Raw genomic sequence first — 20461 nt, forward strand, 5'->3', positions numbered from 1 at the left:
TGCTGCACCTGACTGTTAACACCAAGTTATGGTGATCATCAAGCTAGTTCATCTTGGTGATCAGTTTGCACAGCAAGGGAACATAAGTATCCTTGGAATCACATGGGAATTTCTGTTTCCTGAAGAACCAGATCTTCTTAGCTCCATAACCACAGCTGGTTCAGTTAATTAGCTATGGGTCTGTGACATCTTGAGCTTTTCCTTATTTCCTTTATATGTTGGTAAGTATATTGTGACAAGGGTTCTGCCACCAAGCCTCTTAACAAAAGTATTTCCACAGTGTTCACATTTTTTTCTCTATCTCTCAAAAGTTTGGAAGTGTCAGGGGATTGTTCAAAACAAATGTTCCTTCTTCATTTTAGAGGATTGCAGTAGCTGCCGTGCCTGATCTGTTGGTTATGTGCCATGCGCAATGTGCAGCGTGCACAGTTTTACTCCAACACATAATGCCAGCCAGTGTTCTGGATGGATTCCCTGTTACTCATTGCTGCATCCAAAATCACAGCTGGGGATACCTGCTGCATGGGCTTTGAAGTCTGGCTTTCAGTCATTAGCATCCAATGACATGATGCTGATTGTCACAAATGCATGTCCGAATTCCCATTTTGTTTCGCTTGGAGCCACCACGAGTAGCAGAAATTGGGACACAGAGCACTAAATTCAATGACTGAAAATGATTAGGCAAAAGAAGCATGCTTCTGAGGCCTATAGATAAAGGTAAAGGTAAAGGTACCCCTGCCCGAACGGGCCAGTCTTGACAGACTCTGGGGTTTGTGCGCCCATCTCACATTTATTGGCCGGGGGCCAGCGCTGTCCGGAGACACTTCCGGGTCACGTGGCCAGCGTGACAACGCTGCTCTGGCGAGCCAGAGCCGCACACGGAACGCCGTTTACCTTCCCGCTGGTAAGCGGTACCTATTTATCTACTTGCCCCCGGGGGTGCTTTCGAACTGCTAGGTTGGCAGGCGCTGGGACCGAGCAGCGGGAGCGCACCCCGCCGCGGGGATTCGAACCGCCGACCTTTCGATCGGCAAGCCCTAGGCGCTGAGGCTTTAGCCCACAGCGCCACCCGCCACCCTGAGGCCTATAGATAGTTATGGTGAAAAAGTTGGTGCACTAATAAGGTGGGGAAATTTTGTTTTCCACTATTTTTGAATGAGAATTCTGCAAAGCATGCCTTTTAATGAGACAGATCTGCATTCCCCGTCTAGAGGGAAAACTGGCTGCAACTCAAACTCATAAAGGTTCCCATTTCAAAAACAAAAGGAAATGATGGATTTAGGTTGTATAAAGTCAAGTGGCATATATATATATAAGTGGCATATATGTATGTTGCCAAGAGTTTTCTCTTTGGCATTATGTTTGGCATAATTTGGTTTGACCCTGTTTGCAGACTCCAAAAACAAAACAAAAAACAAAAATCTAGAATTGGTTGATTTTTCCATTCGCAGCATTTGTGTCCATTCGTACCCTGGCTATTTTTGAAAAACAGTTTTTAATAATTCCTAAAGTCAGATGAGTCCTGAACAACTTTAGGCTGAAATTCTAACCCTGCTTGCCTGGGAGTAAGCCCCACTGAATTCAGTAAGGCTTATTTCTGAGTAGACATGGTTAGGATTGCACTGTCAATTGGATGTAAACCCCACTGGACTTGCTGACCCTTACTTTTAAACAAGCTTGCATGGGATTGAATTGTAAATGCTACACGGAGACCTTTCAGAATTACCAAGGTGGGTTTAAGCATGAAAGAATTCTTAGAAGAAGGCTCTTTGTACCCGCCACAACTGTTTTAATACTGAATATTTGATCCAGTCACTTGGCAGTATGATTTTTCCAGTGAGCAAGCAAACATCCCACAACCTGGTTAAAATGGGGAATTGCTGCTTCCAAACTTTGGACTTAATTGTGATTTATTTCCTCCTCCCCTTCTGTTTTTCATAGTCTGTCTTCCTGTAGCCTGTCAATGACTACTACTTTGTTTGCTACTTCCCTTGTTTTAGACTGGGTTACCCTCACACACACACAACCTTGACCTTCCCTGCCCCATTCCGACCCATTGGATTTCACCTCTTTCCCACCGTCTGAGTTGTCCCACATTCTGTTTTAACTTTCTTTTCTTTCTTTATTTACGTCCATTGCAGCCAGATCTCTATGGCTCACAGATGTGCACAGGGAAGTTTCCAGAGGTGCGTCACAGGCCCAAAAGAAGCTTGCATCCAAGTGCTTCTTTGAGATGTCATAGCACTGCAGCGGCAGGTTCCGTGTGTGTGCAGTAGATTTCGTTGCTTGGCTTATTCCAACTTTTTCATCGTTAACCCCAAACTCCAAAGGCCCATGTCACATCTCATTTTTGCAGAGAACCTCGTAGGAGGAAGGGGGGAAAACCCCCAGTTTTGTTAGAATGTTAGCTGTAAGCTGGGGTGGCAAAATAAAGGGATGCTTTGATGCACTTCAAGTGAGTCACTGCTTCAATGTTAATTGTGCTGCTAAGGGGTGGGGGAGACGGTCGCTCCTTGAATTTAGGAAATTATACTGGATGTTCCAAGACAACTTTCTCGGAAATCAAAATACCTCAATACAAACTTATAAGATTTTGTACTTTGGTGGATGCAGCCACTGCTCCTAATTCCTGCAGTATTATTATTATTTATAATAATAATAATAATTAATAACATTACACAGTAGGGGGAAGGAGTGGGGAAAGAGGGTGCATTTAAAGTCCCAGCTACTTTATATAACTTAGCACCACCATTTTGATTCCAAATTGCAGCTCCTCCTTTGAAGTAGGGAAAATGTCCTTGAGTGGGCAGTTAATGCGTCAGGAGGTAGCTTTGACTTCGGTAGCTTTGACTTCAGTAGCGTCTGCTTTTATCATCTGAGTAGAAAGCATTTATCTTGTTATGCATGAGCTATCCAGTGTAAGCTTCCTAAAGCACCCGGTGTTGTCCTCCAGTGTAGAGTAGTGTTTTGTTTTCTGTCCTGAAGCACCAGGGAAATGAGATAAGCTTTGCCGCCATTGGTCCATGGATCAGCAAGAGTTGAATTAACGATGAGCTTCATGCACCTTTTTTTCCTGTCACAGTCATAACTTTTTGGTTTTTTTTAAGTTGGATCCAGGTTTTAGCTCTTTGTTTTAATAGAGGATGAGAGAATGATTGCACCTGCTGTAAAGTGTCTAGCTTTTTAAACTCTTGGGCATCAATCAAAGGCTCCAAATGTAATATTACAGGTAGTGTGGGATTCTTGGTAAGGAACTGTGCTGGCAGAATATAAACGCTGATGAAATGCCCTGAATCGTCATCCTTTCCACTTGCTCTTCACAGGGGATTCCGGAGCAGTGGGCTAGGCTGCTGCAGACCTCCAATATAACAAAACTGGAACAGAAGAAGAACCCTCAAGCTGTTCTGGATGTCCTCAAATTCTATGATTCCAAAGAGACAGTAAACAACCAGAAATATATGAGCTTTACATCTGGAGGTAAGGAGGCAATGATGGCGGAGAAGACACCATCAGAACCTAAAGAATAAAAAATCAATAAAAAGTTTAAAAATAAAAAAGACTAGATAAGGGAAGAATGACCCACAGACTTTATATGGATATAAATCTCGGCTATGCTTTTTTCTCTTGTGTGAGACTCAGGCTCATGTGCTTCCTCCTTCCCATTCCTCTTGGACTTTCCATTCAGTTTCCCATTAACCTCATTAGTGTTGTGCCTGAATTGTAAACCATGGTTAAACTTCAGTATGGTTTATTAAAACAAGCTAGCTTCATAAACTACAGTTTGTATTCAGTTTGTTTCAGTAAACCATAGTTAGTTAGGACAAACCATAGTTTGTCTTATGTTAAAATAATATGCTAAATTGTGTTCCCAGTTCTCTAGATGAGGTTCTAGATGGCATAGAATCTTCTAAGCACACCAGTCCAAATTCACTTAGAAGGCCTCTTCAGATCAATTTGGGAAGGTTGGTGTGGCACACACAGGACAAGGACATAGGAGGGGGATAGTGTGTATTCCCTCGTGGTAGGTGAAGAGTGCCTCAGGGAAAGCATGGAAAGAGGGAGCACAATGAAACTGTACTTGAGATGACCATTGGTGATGGGAGGGGGGCTCAGAGACACACAACAGGACGAAACGAGAGAAATGGGGAGAAGAGCTGGAGGGGGGGGCAAAGTGGGCTGCAGAAAGGGAGCAAGGTGTTAACAGCTTAGAGGGGCAGTGAACCAAGAGGGAAGACAGTGTAGAAAGACAGTACAGCATAGCACAGCACAGCACATGGCTCCACCTGATTGCCTTGAGGGACTTTGGCCCAGGGAGCTGAGTGTGCCACTAGAGAAGTCTTAATACGTACAGTTTTGAAGCCTAACTCCAAGACATAACCCTAGGGTGTAGCACTTGTGGATGCAGTGGTCTTCTTTCGCTGCCCACAAAGCCTCTGAGCACACACACTGCCCCCTTGGTCATAAGAAGGTGATAATGGTTGCATTTTTCTCCTCGAGAAAGTACATAGAGCTGAAGCAGGAGGTTGGAAGCATGACACTCTTTTGCACTTCCTTTTTCAGCTCTCTGTGCTTTTCAAGGCTAGAATTTATTCTACAGGCAACTGCTTTTCCCCAGATCCTTTGGAAAAGTGAAGCCTGTGTTCTGCCTGCTTTTTCATGATCTGGGAGAGGGAAGTGACATGGGATGGTGATGTCCTTGGGTCTCAAAAGATTGATGACTCCTGCTGTACACCCTTCTTCTTACTTCCTTTTGGAAGAACCCCGCTGAGGTCACTGCTATGCCTAACCTCTAAGAACACTTAATAATAATTTTATGGGGGGGGAATATAATTATATTAATACAATAAAAAACAAGCTAATCTAAATGAAAATAAAAACAGAAAGAGAAAGAGAAAATGCAAAGCCCTCCCTCAAACATAGATCTTAACCCTTGCTCCACACAGAAAGGGGTGGGCCCACATAGCTCTCACCTGAGAGCTTCCCTTTCTTCTCCCAGCCTTCAACCCTGGGAAATCTTCCCTTCCCAGCTTTTCACACAGGGTCTGTCACCAACCATTGATCACCTTCATGTGTGTACCATCCCCTCATTGAGCCAGAGTAGACAACACATGCACACACAAAACAGAAGCAAGAGCAAAACAAAAAAAGGGGTGGTTATGCAAAAGAGATCTCACAGGCTTTTGATTTCCTTTTTTAAACTAAACAGCAGCATGTGAGGTTGTGATTGGAAGCAAATGAGTAGTATAGGGGAGGGTTTGACCCTGTTCAACATTGCCACACATGTGTCATCTCCTAACTGCCCTGTTAGGAGGCTCAATGAAGCTATTGAGAACTTTTGTTGTTGCACGTTTCAGATAAAAGTGCCCATGGATATATCGCAGCCCATCCTTCGGTGAGTATAAGAACCTACTGTTGAACATGAACTAATCTCCATTTTTTTGGGGGGTGGAATAGTGTCTCTGCTGAGATTTGTGGCTTGATGTGATTTGCAGCTGGCTCGGAATACCAGTTTCTGGGAATCAAAAATATAGGGGAGTGCTGTTGTGTTCATGTCCCACTTGCAGGTTTTCCATAGAGGCCTCTGGCTGGCCACTGCAAGAACAGGATGTTGGAATAGATGGTCTCCATTTGGACTAGTCCAGCAGTCAGGCTTTTCTTATGTCTTTTTGCTTATAGGAATGCTTGAAATAGCAGTGTGTATTTAATGAAAATTGAATCACAGCAAATCCCCCAAAAGTACAATTAAAGCAATCCCTATCAATACTGAGTTCTCAGTATGAATGTCTTATTTTCCATGCTGAATGGTCGAACTAGGACTTTCCTTCCCTCTTCTTACTCTTTTTAATGCTGATATACTTAATATTATGGACTCAATTACACAACAGAGGCCATGCAATGGGCAGTCGAGAAATAGTATGGAAATGCTGGTAGAAGAGTAGAGACCCTTTTCAGATTATCTGAGAAAACACTATAGCCAAATGAAATCGTAGGCAGGACTTGAAATATAAGCAAAGGAGTGAGAATGATAAAGGAATGTAATGTACGATGTATCTTTTAGAAAAAAAGTATTGCATTTAAAGCAGTAAATAAAAGATTTAAAAAGAAACATCATGGAAGGTAAGGATGGGAAGTCAAGATGCTAAGGAATATTGTATTGAAACTGAATTAAATTTCTTAAATTGTATGAAAATCAATAAAAGACCATTTAAAAAGAGAGAAATAGTGTTCACTGCACGGTCTCTATGAGAACAAGTGGCGGGCCAAAATGAGTTCCCTGTAATGAATTCTGCAAGCATCTCATGAAATGAGAATTCCTCTTTTCCTTTGCCATTGTTTTGGTTTTTTTTAAATAAGTATGCCATCTTTGACTGTGAAGGGAAAATGACAATGATGAAGCCATAAAGAACTCAAATGGCTTCTTGAGCAGGCCTGTTTTTGCAGATGTGGCTCTACCAGGAGAATCTTAAAGCTCTGTCAGAATGCTCTAAATGAGATCATGGGCGGGCAGAAGTGGCTTCCCCGGTGGTGTGGAGTCACTGGGTAGCTTCCCGGCAGGTGAGTTGTTGTTGCTTACCAAGAGGGAGAGAGGCGAGGTGGTGGTGAAGCTGGTGTGGTACAAAGACACCAATGGAGCCAATACAGCACTCCACCCTGGTACGTAATAACAACCCACCTGGGAAACTAAGCGTTGCAGCTCTTCCCCACCCAGCAAACCACTTCTGTTCATGGGACAAATACATTCCAAAAAAGTCAGATCACTGCAAACTCCCTTTTGGTGTAGCCATGTTTTTTTCCTGCTCCACACCTGATGTCATGTGTGATTTCAGATATAGGGCAGGTAGGCCTCACAGGCCAATTGGGTAACCTGGTGGACCTAATAAGGCCTGCGGACCACAGACCCCCGGCCCTTGTCCTACAGCCAGACCTCTTCATGTTCTGATAGTAATCCCGTAAACAGCTGAAGCCTCATTTTATGAATACTTTTTTTGCACATACAGAGCACAAAGACTGCATCAGAACCTCCACTGGCTCCTCCAGTTTCCGAAGAGGAGGATGAGGAAGATGATGATGATGATGATGATAATGAGCCACCACCTGTTATTGCCCCACGACCAGAGCATACAAAATCAGTGAGATGCTAACAGTTTTAGTTTGAATTGTTGTCTGTATGGTAGGACCAGGTCTGCGTATTTGCCCTTGTTCAGCAGGAATGCATAGGGTTGGGGGTGGCGAAGGGGCACAGAATCTGGTGGTGATGCAGAATGCGAGCTTTTGGGAATCTCTGCTTTCCATGAATGTCTAGCCCTTATGGCTGCGGAGACACACAAAGTGCGGTCTGGTGAAATTTTGTTAGCCAGGTAGCCTGAATCAGCTTTTTTTAAACAATCCCCAGAGAAGTCTCTCTGTGCAAATTTCCAGGTTTAACCCCTCTTGGCACAGAAATTGGACTGCCTCTGTGCTAACTTTTTAGCTGGTTTTGCTCAGAGCACACACTGCCTATGACAAAGCCAGTAGCTATTACAAGCCATGGAGGAAAATTCATTTTGAAGGAACAACTTTGAGTTTAGTACCCAGTCTTAGGATTTTCATTTGTAGGAAACTATGGCAGTCAGGTAGCTCTGCTCTGAGATTTATCACTTAATCCCAAGCTTTTCTGCATTGTGTGAAAAGGCATAGCAGAGCTCTTGGTTCAGGGTGTAATGTGTAAATTGAACAGTGTAATGGAAGTCTTGAAATCCATTATCTGCCTGTCAGGAGCTTAAATTAAACCTTTAGAGAAAAAGCAATATAATATTTGTGAAAGCACAGGAGACAATTAAAGTGTTTCCTTGTATGTAGCTCATTGGCAATTCATTGTTGTTCAATTTCCCCAAGTTCACAATGGAATTAAGGTATTTCCCGCCATTGTTTCTTTCAGATTTACACACGTTCTGTCATTGAACCTGTTGCGGCTCCAGCCCCAGTGAAGGAACCTACAACCCCTCAGCCTGAGAATTCCAACTCCAACACCTTGTATAGAAATACAGATCGGCAGCGGAAAAAATCCAAGATGACTGATGAGGAGATCCTAGAGAAATTAAGTGAGTGTTTCGCCCTTGCTTGCACACTATTGATACTTGACCACAAATTTATCAAGGAGAAATCTATCAATGGGTACCTAGCCATAATAACCAAGTGGAACCACCATGCAGTCTTCCTCAAAGTACCAGCTAGTGGGAGGACACATATCTAGAGAGAGGACTAGACCTCCTTGCTATTCTCCCAAAGATATCTAGGTGGCTGCTGTCTAAGACAGGATGCTTGATTGGGTGGTTTTTGGGTCAAATCAAGCACAGCTGTTCTGTTCTTCTCATCCACCAGACTAGATAATCTGAATGAGTCTCCCAGGTTTCTGATTCCAAATGCTAATGGCCACTCTCATTGAAGCCAAGAGTTGCAAGCAAGCTATTTTTACATGAGATCTCTCATGAGACGACAACTCTTATGGATGAGCATTATTAATGAGGCACAGCAACAATTGCCTGCCTGCCCCACATCTCCAAGCCTTTCCTTCCTTGATTGATTTTTGGTTGTTTCATGATTGTCTGCTTTTTTTCTCTCCTCCTTAAGAATGTAATGTATGCCTGATTAAGGTGCCTTCCAGCCATCTTTCAGCTGCAGATTGAAAATCCAATGGAATTTCAAACAGTCTTCTGAAACACAATGTACTGCATTTGTCTGTATGACTGAGAGCTAATTAGGAAAATAATTAAGAATTAATTAACAAAGCTTTATGTTTGGAACCCAGGTGGTGCATCCCACCCCCCTAATTTTCTTCCTTCTTTAATATCTTCGGGATTGACCTCCATCCACCTTCAGAAAGATGCCACACAGCTTTGTTTGATCTCTAAATGAGATTGACTCTTAGGAAAAAATAAATAGATACCAGTATCACATACAGTGGCACCTCGAGTTACAAACACCTCAGGTTACAAACACTTCAGGTTACAAACTCTGCTAACCTGGAAGAGTTACCTCGAGTTGAAAACTCTGCTCCAGGATGAGAACGGAAATTGTGTGCCAACAGCGCAACGGCAACAAGAGGTCCCACTAGCGAAAGAGCGTCTCTAGTTAAGAACAGTTTCAGGTTAAGAATGGACCTCCGGAATGAATTAAGTTCATAACTAGAGGTACCACTGTATAAGGCCTTATTCCACCTTGCCATGCATCATATTGTACCAATACCCTCTGGCTCTCCAAAGGGGATCTGAACATTGAAGCAGTGGACTCCTGGAGGCAGAAGTTAAAGAGACCTCTGCTTACCCAGAACTCCTGGGAACACAGGAATCTGCCTTATGTGAAGTAAAACTATTATCCCATCTAGCTCCATATTGTCTATTTTCTAGCCCTACCTGGAGATGCTGCCAGGGGTTAAACCTGGGTGCAAAGCAGCTGCTCTGCCACTGAGCTATGGTCCTTGTTGGGAAAAAGTAGGGTGCTAGAAGCTGTTCTTGTAGTCTTGCCCTTTGGGCTGTTGCACAGAACCAGAAGAGATCAGGTGTGTGCAAAGTCTATTCACTACTGAATTGGCACATTAGTTGGAATGGGTGATATCAATAATAATATGAAAGGATGGGTGGAAGGGGGAAGTACTGCTACCCAGCTTTGTTACCCTCACCTGTATGAAGCTTTAGAGCTTACCAGTTATAATTATTAACTGCCTGGCTTTTCCCCCTTGTGAATGCAACAGAATATTCTGCCTGTTACATGCCCCGCTCTAGTAACTAATCACAGAGTATGTGGGTTTTGCATATTCTCTGTACAGTGGTGCCTCGCAAGATGAAAAGAATCCGTTCTGTGATTCTCTTCGTCTAGCGGTTTTTTCGTCTTGCGAAGCAAGCCCATTGAAGGATTAGCGGATTAGCGCTATTAGCGGCTTTTAGCGGCTTTTAGTGGCTTATCTGCTGATCGGATCAGCTGATAAGCGGCTTAGCGGCTTAGAAAAAAGGGGGGAAAGGGAAAAAAACCAGCAGGAACTCACAAGACATTGTCGTCTTGCGAAGCAAGCCCATAGGAAATTCGTTTTGCGAAGCACCTCCAAAACAGAAAACTCTTTCGTCTAGTGAGTTTTCCGTCTTGCGAGGCATTCGTCTTGCGGGGCACCACTGTATCAGAGTATTGCATATTCTCTGCGGGAGTTTGGATCTCAGGATCTTTCTTCTCCCTTCACACTGAATTTTCCTTCAGCATAGCCCGTCATGTTGTAACTCCCATGGTTCCTTAAGTTGCCACCTGCTGTCCTTCCCTGCCTACTGCAATATTCAGGCAGTTTTTTATTTCTACTTTTGAAAGCACCTAAATATCATGGCCAAGGTCGTTTTCAGTGTTATGACATATGTCTTCACCTGTCAATGGCTCATTTTTAAGTGGTTTTGAAAGCAATGCTTGGTACATTTTTGCATCTATCCACTTTCTTCCCTTGCAGTTTTAGAATGCGAAGAAGATGCAGTGCTATTAGGTCTAGCAAATATTATTTGTATTTTGAATCACCCCCATTATAGAAAGCTGACCCCTGTATCCTGCTTTGGGAGGGGGAATATATGCACCTTTTGTCTGTCTTGCTAGAAATCATATGTTCTCACATTTTTGCTCTTATTTTGTTCTTCTCACAGAATGTCATAGAAGTGTAGAGTTGGAAGGGACCCCGAGGGTCAACTTGTCCAGCCCCCAGAAGCGCAATTTGCATGAAGACACCAAACCCAAGTTGATTCATCTGATTCAACAGTTGAAAACGGGTTCAGAATCTCTCATTATCTTCCTGATCTGAAGGGTTTCCCTTTTCCAATTCCGTTGCTTGGAGATTACCTAACTTCTTTTCTCCTTGTACACAGATAGGCTCCTCTCCCCCCTTGAAATTAAAGTGGTCATAGATAATCTTCTTTCAGATTCTGCTAACTCCTTTTGAAAAATACTTCTATACTACACTTTCACAATCTGGTGCCCTCTGAACTTCTTAAACATACAACTCTGACCAGCCCCAGTCAGTTAAAAATACAGGGAACCTTAGGCCCTCCTATGGAAATGTCTGGTGAATTTTGCCCACCCACCCCAGTGTCTCTCCCTCAGGACTGAACACAACCTCAGCTGAAAATATAAGTTCACTTCACATGATATTATCCTTTTCTTTTTCTTCACTCTCACTTAAAAGGTATTATCTTCCAGTGATGATGACCTTCCTTTGTTTTTTTTTCAGGAAGCATTGTAAGTGTTGGAGACCCGAAAAAGAAATATACAAGGTTTGAAAAAATTGGCCAGGGGTAAGTATTGCCAAGGCACAGGGGCTCAGTTTTGATTATAGTATTTCTGCCCGTTTGGTTATACAAGTTATCACTGGCATATTTTCCATAAGGCAGGGACTACAATTTGGTTGCCTCGTCTTCACACCTGGAGCTACCAATGTGAGCAACCATCAGTAATTCCCTGGTTCAGATCTCACCTCAACATTTTTGAGTATTCCACAGTATGGGAAAGATAAAATATTGCTGTTGTGTGCATCATGACAAATATATTTTATTGCAGGAGGTATCACACAGAAACTGGACTTGTTTGCAAATAACACTAACCCAAGGTTTGTTTAAGCCAAGGCTTGTTCAACAAACCACAAGTTAATACAAGTTACCTCCCAGACAATCAAAGAAGGTGTGGCTTCTTTCTTCAAAATTAGGTCCCCTGCCCCCAGCCGTTCATTAAGTTTGGTGAGCATTTATAGTTTAAGCATTTGTGATGGGGTGCAAGCAAACCATGGTTAAGGAAGGGTGCTGTTTTTTAATGTAATTCCATGCTATAGTTGAAAGAAATCAAGGTTTATAAGTCACATCAAACCATAGCTTCGGATTGTGGTTTGTTGACAGTAAACAACCCATATGGGGCCTCTGGGCAGGGTTCACATGTAATGCTAACTCAGGGTTTAACAAACCATAGTTTAATAAATCAGCATTTAGCATTGTGTGAGAACCAGACTGTAGTTGCATATTCAATCTCAAAATACTTCTGACACCTGCCAGACCTATTTCTGTAGCCTGAAGAATGACATCTGGATATAAGCAGGTGGAAGGTTATCTAAATAAAATGCTCAAATCAAAATCCTCTGCACTTGAACTTTGGTTCTGCACTGACAACCATGAGTAAACAGGTTTTTTAAAAAATGTAAACAAATTGGATTAAACTTCCCTATTAGTCACAGAAAACACATTAGCATTAACATTGAAATGATGAATGGCATATCCAATGGAAACATTGCATTAAACCTAGGGATCCAGGCTGTGGGAGAAAAAAGTGAAATGCTCTTAAAATAATTTTGCTTGCTAATTAATATCCGCAGTTCCAAACAACATTCTGGCATTGTAGAAAGACTGTGCAGTGCATGTCAGTGTTAAACATCTAATAACTCACCAGCTACTTAATTGACAGAATCCCTTCTAAAACTGGGCAACACACTTTGTAGCAGTGACCAGCAGGCATAAGTATGTGCTCATTTTTATTCATGTTCTTCCTGTTTGGCACCTCCACATATCTTGACGACACATTCTATTTTCTTGTAGAGCTTCAGGTACAGTTTATACAGCGATAGACGTTGCCACAGGGCAGGAGGTATGTGCAATGTTGGTGTCTGTTTCTTCTCTGCTTTTAAAATTCTGCCCAGTTTTCTCATACCGCTTGTAATATACTTGTACACACTTTTGGGTTATTGCCTGCCTCTGATGCAGAACTGCATCACTCATAAGTAAGAATGGGGGAGAAATTGGGTTCAGTTCACATTTAAAGGCAAACCTACCTAATTCATTCACACTTTCTGAAACAGTATATGAACTGAAGTGTAGGCACCCTTTGAAATATTCACAGTCTTAATTTTGCAATGCTGAGCAATGTGAACTACAGACAAGCAGTGTGTACAAAAATGCATATATTAGTGGAAAATCACGTACATAAATGTGTTGTGTTAGGAAAAACTGCTTCCCAAAACCTGTGTATGGGGGGAAATGCAGCGGAGGTGGTATGGCTTTGAATACCACTTTTTGGGATCATGAGTATGGAGACCACAGCTGTTCTTGGGTCCTACCTGCAGGCATCCCATAGGCACCTGGTTGGCACCTGGTTAGCAACTGTGAAAACACGATGCTGGATGAGATGGGCCTTTACCCTGATCCAGCTGAGACTTAAAATCTGTTCTTAAGCTTGGTGGGTCTTAGTACTGATTATGGTGGCTGTGGCAGAAAACATAATGGATCTGGCAACCTCTGTGATGGCACACAGTCTGTTGGTTGTGACTATATGTATATGCAGCAGTCGATTTTGGCTTGCCCTCAGTGCTCATTTGCTGTAGAAGCAAATCCAGCTGCTAAGCCTGTCATAGTCAATACAATACCCTCCTATCTTTTTAGGTGCTGGGTGGTCTCATAATGGGGATTCTATACATATTGGTTCCAGTGATGCTAATTATTCTTAACACTTGGACAGACTCTTTGATTTCCAAAGTTTGCTATAAATATTAATTAAAGAAGGATCGTGGTTAAATACCTGGGATTTGTATTTAGGTAACATGGAGGTTAGTTGACCTCAAGAGTTAAAGCTAAGGGAGGGGGAATCAAACTGAAGGTCAAAGGCCTAACCTTAAGCTATGCAATTATGAGTCGCTTGTGTCACGCTCGGTACCATTCTGCATGCCGACCGAAGTGTGACCCATATAATGATCGGTCAAAGCACTGAATGGGGAGGCCTCTGAACTTCTTTGAGTTTGACTAATGTTGAGTTGTCAGCTTAATGTTTGCACCTTTTTTTCACAATTATGGTGAAGCCCAGTAGAAAGATCGGGGTTTTCAAGCTTGGAAAGAAAGAGAGGTTAAGGGGCAATCAAGATTCATTAACACTCATGCAAGTTTGGCTGTTGATATCAGCAAGATATACATTGCATTGACAATTATCGGTGCTGGAACACTAGATAAAGCTGAGCCGGATACCTCCAGATATATAGTGGACTCTCAATTGCCAGTGATTTCAAAAAGAGATGCAACCCCCAGGAGTGCAGCTGAGACACTATTTCACCCAGCATTTCATGGATAGCAATGGGTGTGTTTGCTTTTTAAAAATTCCCTTTTTGACCCTATCGATTGTGATCACAGTGCTGCAATCAAATATACACACCATACAGAAGAAAATTCTTCTCCACCACCTGTACATTTTATCCATTGGGTAGTATCCGAGGCCTTCTTCCCTCCTATGGAAAGAGTCTTCCTCCCAGGGCAGGTCTCCTTCTGTCAGAGCAACCCATTTACTGTGCATACTGGTTTCTGAAGCAAAGTGTGTTAGCACTTAACATAGCTGTTTCCTAAGAACGTGAATCTGCTTGTTGTCATTATACAACTGATGCAACTTAGATATATTCAACAACATTTACTGTGCACTATTTATAATGAATTCTTGGTAGTGGGAAGCTTAAGTTTTAGATCCAGATAAGTTCACAGCTGAGGAGTGTGTGAATCCCTCCTCGTACTCACAGATTATCTCCATGCAAACTGTCCCCATACTTTTCTCCTCAGCTGAGCTTTAATACCAGCTTAGCAAAGAGGGGGGGAAAAACTTGGTGCAGAATGTACAGGGAGGTAAGTGGTGGGCGCAGAGTGCGCTTGGCTCCCCTCACTCACATAACCTAAATATAGAGCGCCCCCAGTCCTCTGGGTTGTACGTGACTGAGGCAGGCCTAGATTTATACCAGGTGTGGGAAAGCTTTGCCCATCCAGATGTTGCTGAACTACAACTCCTGTCAGGTCCAGCAAGCTTAGCCAATGGCTGGAGAGGATGGGAGCTGCATTTTGGCAACATCTGGAGGGCCACAGGTTCCCCACAACTTCTTTAAACCAATAAGTCTGAGAGGTGGTAATAGTGACCCATGAAATCCCTGATTTGATTCTCACCTTGACCATGAGATTCCTAAGTAACTTTAGATTCCCCCACCATTTGCAGCAATGCCAGCTAACCTTACAGGGTTGCTGCAAGAATTGCAACTAAATTATGCATGTCAATCACTTTGGAGACCAGGAAGTGCTATGCAAATGCTAAGTATTATAGTTATTACCTAATTTGCCCTCTTAATTAACTTGGTGCTGTTCTCAGCGGTTACCTATCTAGTTGCCTCCAGTCTATTGCACTTATTTTGTGCATGGTTTTTTTTAAATGTTTGTTTGTTTTCTGAAGGGGAGGGTTCACTTAAAAACAGAAATTAAGTTTCATGAAAATGTCATTTCAGGTGGCTATAAAGCAAATGAATCTCCAGCAGCAACCCAAAAAGGAATTAATAATTAATGAGATCCTGGTCATGAGGGAAAATAAGAATTCCAACATAGTTAACTACTTAGATAGGTGAGTATCTTCAAGTAACCTTCTGATAATGTTTGCTAGGAAGCTTTGGATAAAAATGTGATCAGTGGTGGAGGCTGGGTCACTAGGGCAAGTGGGGCATTGACCCACCAAGCCTGGTCTGTCCTCAGCCAGGCCCAACCTATTGCTTTGCTTACAACCAGTCTAGGAGGTCACACTGGCTCCGCCTATCGTTGGCTCTTGGTCTGCCTACTGTTTGTGCTCCTGTCCTCTACCCTATCAATTCCAATGAGCACCAGCCCCCACTGGTTTTGAAAGTTTGCTGTAAGCCACCTTGGGCACAGTTCCTTGTGGAAAGACAGCAAATGAGTAAATCAATCACTGGTGACCAAAGGATACTTGCTAGCTTCTTGGGTGTAACTCTTCATTTGTGGGAACTGTGAGGCCACAAGTGCCTCATTAGAAGCAGGTGCCAGCTTGAGCCTCTGCTGAACAGCTGCAAAGTGGAGAGGGAAGGCAGATGTCCAGGTGCTATTCTGCTGCAGTTTGGCCAGTATGCATCCAGAACCCCAGGGGAGAGGTGGGGACCATAAGAAAAATAAGTTAATAGCGTGGGGAGGGTGAAGCATTCCCTCCTGTCTGGTACCCATCCATATCTTCTATTTCTTTGGTTTATTGGTGTAATGTTGTTTGTGGACCACAGCATTCAGACCACATTGAACTGATATTTCTTTCCACATTCATCTACTAATGACTTCTTGAATTTGATGTCTCAGTTACCTTGTTGGTGATGAACTTTGGGTGGTAATGGAGTACTTGGCTGGTGGCTCTTTGACTGACGTTGTTACAGAAACCTGCATGGATGAAGGGCAGATAGCTGCTGTCTGTAGAGAGGTAAGTAATTTCATGCTGTGACAGCATGGTGGTCTTCAACCAAAACTTATGTTTATACATTGGCCTGCTTTCGATGCACATATCTTGGCTCATGAAGCTGAAATATATACTATCCAGTGCTTTTTGTGTGTGACAAAGTGTCACCAGTATGGAATGCCATTGCCTCTGGTTTTTTTGCTGCCCATCACAACCATTTTGTGCTTGGACCTATGGCACTTGAGTACCGGCACTTCATTTATTTGTTTGTTACCAAAACAAAAAGCACTGGGAATATCCTTATGCCTATGTGCATTGTCCCTCCCCTCTTCCATTCTCAAGGCACTGTGGTTAATTCCAGAAATCTTTAGCCATCTCTTTCCATTACATCTGAGCCAGGAAACCATGGTTACAAGGTTTGGAACAAGCAAGAACTTTACACTTCCTTCAAACCATGGTTTAAGGTCCTTGACTTGCTCTGAACCTTCTTAACCCTACTGTTGTGTGCAACCTTAGCTCCTCTCAGAGTAAGCCTATTTAAACGAGTGGCTATTCATGTTCATGGTCCTACTCTTGAGCTGAGCAAATGTTGGACCAACAACCCATTGTTTCCAGGTTTGACTATAGCTTAACTGAAGTCTTCTTACTGCAGCATACCAAGAGGAGAGGGGCAGTGGAGTGTGAATGCACAAATCCCATGCATTTCCCAACCTTTTAAGCTGAGATATTTACATACAAACCAGGCTGTTGCCACCTTTTGGCATGAGTATATCTGCTAGATAATGGTAGGAGGAGCTAGCCAGTCATACCCAAAGTAGCATTGCTCTAGGGTACTGTGGGGAGTTTAAAACCATGGTTTGTAATTTCCTGATGACCGAGGTGGGACAGAACAGATGCCACTGCCGAAGTATATGCCCACAGTTGTTGGATACTTCCTGTGGGAAGGGAGAACGATTTGGCCATTGAAGAGTGGATCTCTATTCAGCAAAGGAAGTGGTGGCAGTGCTGGGAAATGGGCTAAATGTACCAAGGTATGGTCTGAAGCTTCAAGAGGCCACCTGCTTGCTGAAGCTAAGCAGGTATGGGTCTTGACACCCACCTGGGTGGGTGACCACGTTAAAGCCACATATATGCTATCTTGGAATGAAATAATGTGTGAGTGCCCATGTAGCAAGTTGCTCTGTTCGGAGCGTAAACTCTGTCACCTTACCATTCCTATAGAAATGAAAACAAAAAATGATAAGGCAACATACTTCACCTCCTCCATTTCCTTATAAGTCAGACCATAATCCTTGACTTGCACCATGCTCTTCTAAAAGTATCTTATTTATTACTTTTTAAATATCAGTGCCTGCAAGCTCTGGATTTCTTGCATTCAAACCAAGTGATCCATAGAGACATCAAGAGTGACAACATTCTTCTTGGGATGGATGGATCTGTCAAACTCAGTAGGTATTCTCTGTAAGGCTTTTGCCACTGTAGTTATTGTGGTGTGGTATTGTGGGGTGTTATCAGGGTGCAGTGGTGGTATATATCTCTCCCCTCCAATAAAGATATAGTGCAAAAACAGGTGAGAAATGGTGCCAGTTTTGGTATCAAAGGGAGTTTCAGTTATGCTTAATTCCCCATCTCTACATAATTATCCATGTGTAGCCACTTAGGTAGGTGATCATGCACTCATTGACATACACATTCCATCCTATGTATTTTTCGAAAATTAAAAAAGCAGCTAGAATTGCATGTACATTTTAAGCACCTAGGATATGCAGTTTAGAATGCTTAACGTTGTACCTTCTCTTAAAATGTGCAGTTTCCCAATAAAGTACACCACATCACAAAAATTTGGAGAGCATGTGAACCCATTGATAGCTACATTTTTGATACACAAGTCTGGGAACTGGCAAATTAGGTTGATTTGCTTTAAATGCAGGTCTGATGGTTTTCTCCTCCATCCCTAACTGTCAGCACAGTTTATTTGACTGGTGCTTCTCTCATTGTGTTAGGGAGAAACTTCTCTAAGACATTCTAAGAGTCAGGGAGTTCTTCCTACCCCACTTATGTCGAGAAATGTGTGTGTGTGTATGGTGCTCCCAGTAACACTTTTTGCTCCTCAGTTGTTTTTCTTCCTTTTCATAATTTTCAAATAATCAGTATTCTATGCTGCTGCTCTCTGAATCCTTATGAATTTGGGTTTTGGTTTTCCTTTTTTCTTTTTGGCTCCCCAAAAATGGCCGCAGGACTAAACATTTAAGAGTGCGGTGAAAAAGCACTTAAGACTTATCTCAGCACATAACAGGGCAGAATCCTATTCAGAGTAGACCCACTGAAATTAATGTGCATGGCTAAATTAGGTTCATTCATTTCAATGAATCTATTTCAAGTAGGACTAAAACCCTACATGTCTTGGATATGCTTAAGAATATAAGAAGATGGATCAGACTGTGGGGGAAGGAAGCTGGAGAAGAGGCTCCAAAGTGATATTTCCCATGTTGTGATGGTGACACTTTGCTAATTTGTACCCAGGTTGTAATGCAATCTCCTGTAGTCACCCGAGATTGTAGTATCAGCAGTGGTACACAGCCATACTATTACTTACCCATTTACTTTCCTAGTTTTATGTGGAGATGCATGCTGCACGATGAAGCTGAGATTAAGCATTTTTAATGTCCCATCCATTTGAGTGGGGGAAATGCTTACCAGGGCTTACCTTTTCCATTGATATCAGTTTGAGTTCCATGTGTGAAAATGGGGGCACAGCTCAGCGGCAAAGCATATGCAAAAGGTCTCAGGTTCACTCCTCAGCATCTCCAGGAAGGACTGGAGCAACTCCAGATCTCCTCCAACCACTGTGGGCCAATTTGAAAGGTGGGTGGGGCTGCCCAGTGGTCAATCACAGTGCTTTCAAACAGTGTAAGGTAAGCAAAGGAAGAAGGGTTTGCAGCAACCACTGATCATAGAATTGTTGGGAGGGACCCTGGGGATCATCGAGTCCAACTCCCTGCAATGCAGGGATATGCAGCTATCTCGTACGGTGATCGAACCTGCAACTTTGGCATTGTCAGCACCATGCTCTAACCAACTGAACTATCCAGGGGGACATGGTCCAAGGAGGATGCCTGCCAAGCCTCATTTGATTTATGAGCTGGAGATTCTCATCTGCTGGTTTCACTTGTTGAAATGCACCTTGCTATCCTTGCTTAATTTTTGCTGCGTTTCTCCTTTATCCTTCTTTTTCCAGTATGGATGTTGTCTTTGTTTGACAATTATCATATCGTTTTCCTCTCTGTTCTCCAGTCTGTCAGTGTTCTTCAGCCTCTCTTCCTCTTAACCTCAACTTCCCCACTTGCTCTTTCGTCTGCTTCTTCTGCTGGTTTCATACCGTTTCTGTAACTCATCATCTTTGCTTTTCCTTTGCTGCAGCTGACTTCGGCTTCTGTGCTCAGATCACTCCCGAGCAGAGTAAACGGAGCACAATGGTGGGAACCCCCTACTGGATGGCTCCTGAAGTGGTGACAAGAAAGGCATATGGGCCCAAAGTGGACATCTGGTCTTTAGGGATCATGGCCATAGAAATGGTGGAAGGAGAACCTCCATATCTCAATGAAAATCCTCTCAGGGTAAGATCAGAAGTCCAGCATGCTTTTTGTTTTTTTAAAAACCATCCTAAATTGTAGACTGCATTGGGACTTGCATAAGGGTCACAGGTTGATTACACACTGGAGGCATCCAAGGTCCCAGGTGGATGGCAACAAAGACAGGGAGCCTTCTCAGTTGTATCACCTCAATTGTGGATTGTTCTCAGGGAGGTTGGCAGCTTAATTCCATTCCATTTCAGTTTTGTGGGAAGTTATTCTTCGGTTCCTTCAATCCCATTTTGCATGGTGGTTTTTTTATTGTTGTTGAAATAATGCACAAAAAGTCTGCACTTGAACTACAAAATTCCAATGCACCTTTTTACGTAAAATACACATTTCCCTATGCATTCGTCCACAAATACACATTTTTAAGTCCGTTTTATGTAAAATGTTAATTTGTGTGTGTGTGTGCATTTTTGTGTGTACTGAGACTGCATTGCAAAATCTAGAGAACTGTGTAATCATGCTTACACAGTAGTGCTCAGATCCACATGCAAGAATGGAAAGTTTTCTATTGCCCATATCTTTTTAGTCATTGCATTTTCTTTTTGCAAAAGAAAAATGTTTCAAGTTTATTGGAAGATGGGATAAAAATCCTCAAA

At 42.7% G+C, this 20461-nt stretch overlaps 1 protein-coding gene across 8 annotated transcripts in view; it reads left to right on the forward strand.

Moving 5' to 3' along the window:
* PAK3 (p21 (RAC1) activated kinase 3) overlaps window positions 1-20461 on the forward strand; it is an 84976-nt gene that overhangs the window by 59155 nt on the left and 5360 nt on the right. For 4 of the 8 annotated variants that reach the window (XM_082208654.1, XM_082208653.1, XM_082208652.1 and 1 more), the window contains 12 exons: window positions 2142-2186; window positions 3324-3477; window positions 5355-5392; window positions 6999-7130; window positions 7919-8081; window positions 10653-10775; window positions 11234-11297; window positions 12582-12630; window positions 15284-15396; window positions 16131-16248; window positions 17573-17672; window positions 19645-19841. In XM_082208654.1, the coding sequence (XP_082064780.1) occupies window positions 2142-2186; window positions 3324-3477; window positions 5355-5392; window positions 6999-7130; window positions 7919-8081; window positions 10653-10775; window positions 11234-11297; window positions 12582-12630; window positions 15284-15396; window positions 16131-16248; window positions 17573-17672; window positions 19645-19841 (1296 nt within the window). The remainder of the gene's footprint in view (window positions 1-2141; window positions 2187-3323; window positions 3478-5354; window positions 5393-6998; window positions 7131-7918; window positions 8082-10652; window positions 10776-11233; window positions 11298-12581; window positions 12631-15283; window positions 15397-16130; window positions 16249-17572; window positions 17673-19644; window positions 19842-20461) is intronic. The other 4 variants (XM_082208655.1, XM_082208658.1, XM_082208656.1 and 1 more) reach the window with 3 other exon arrangements.

Source organism: Podarcis vaucheri (assembly GCF_965113315.1).
Source record: "Podarcis vaucheri genome assembly, chromosome: Z".
NCBI lineage: Eukaryota > Metazoa > Chordata > Lepidosauria > Squamata > Lacertidae > Podarcis > Podarcis vaucheri.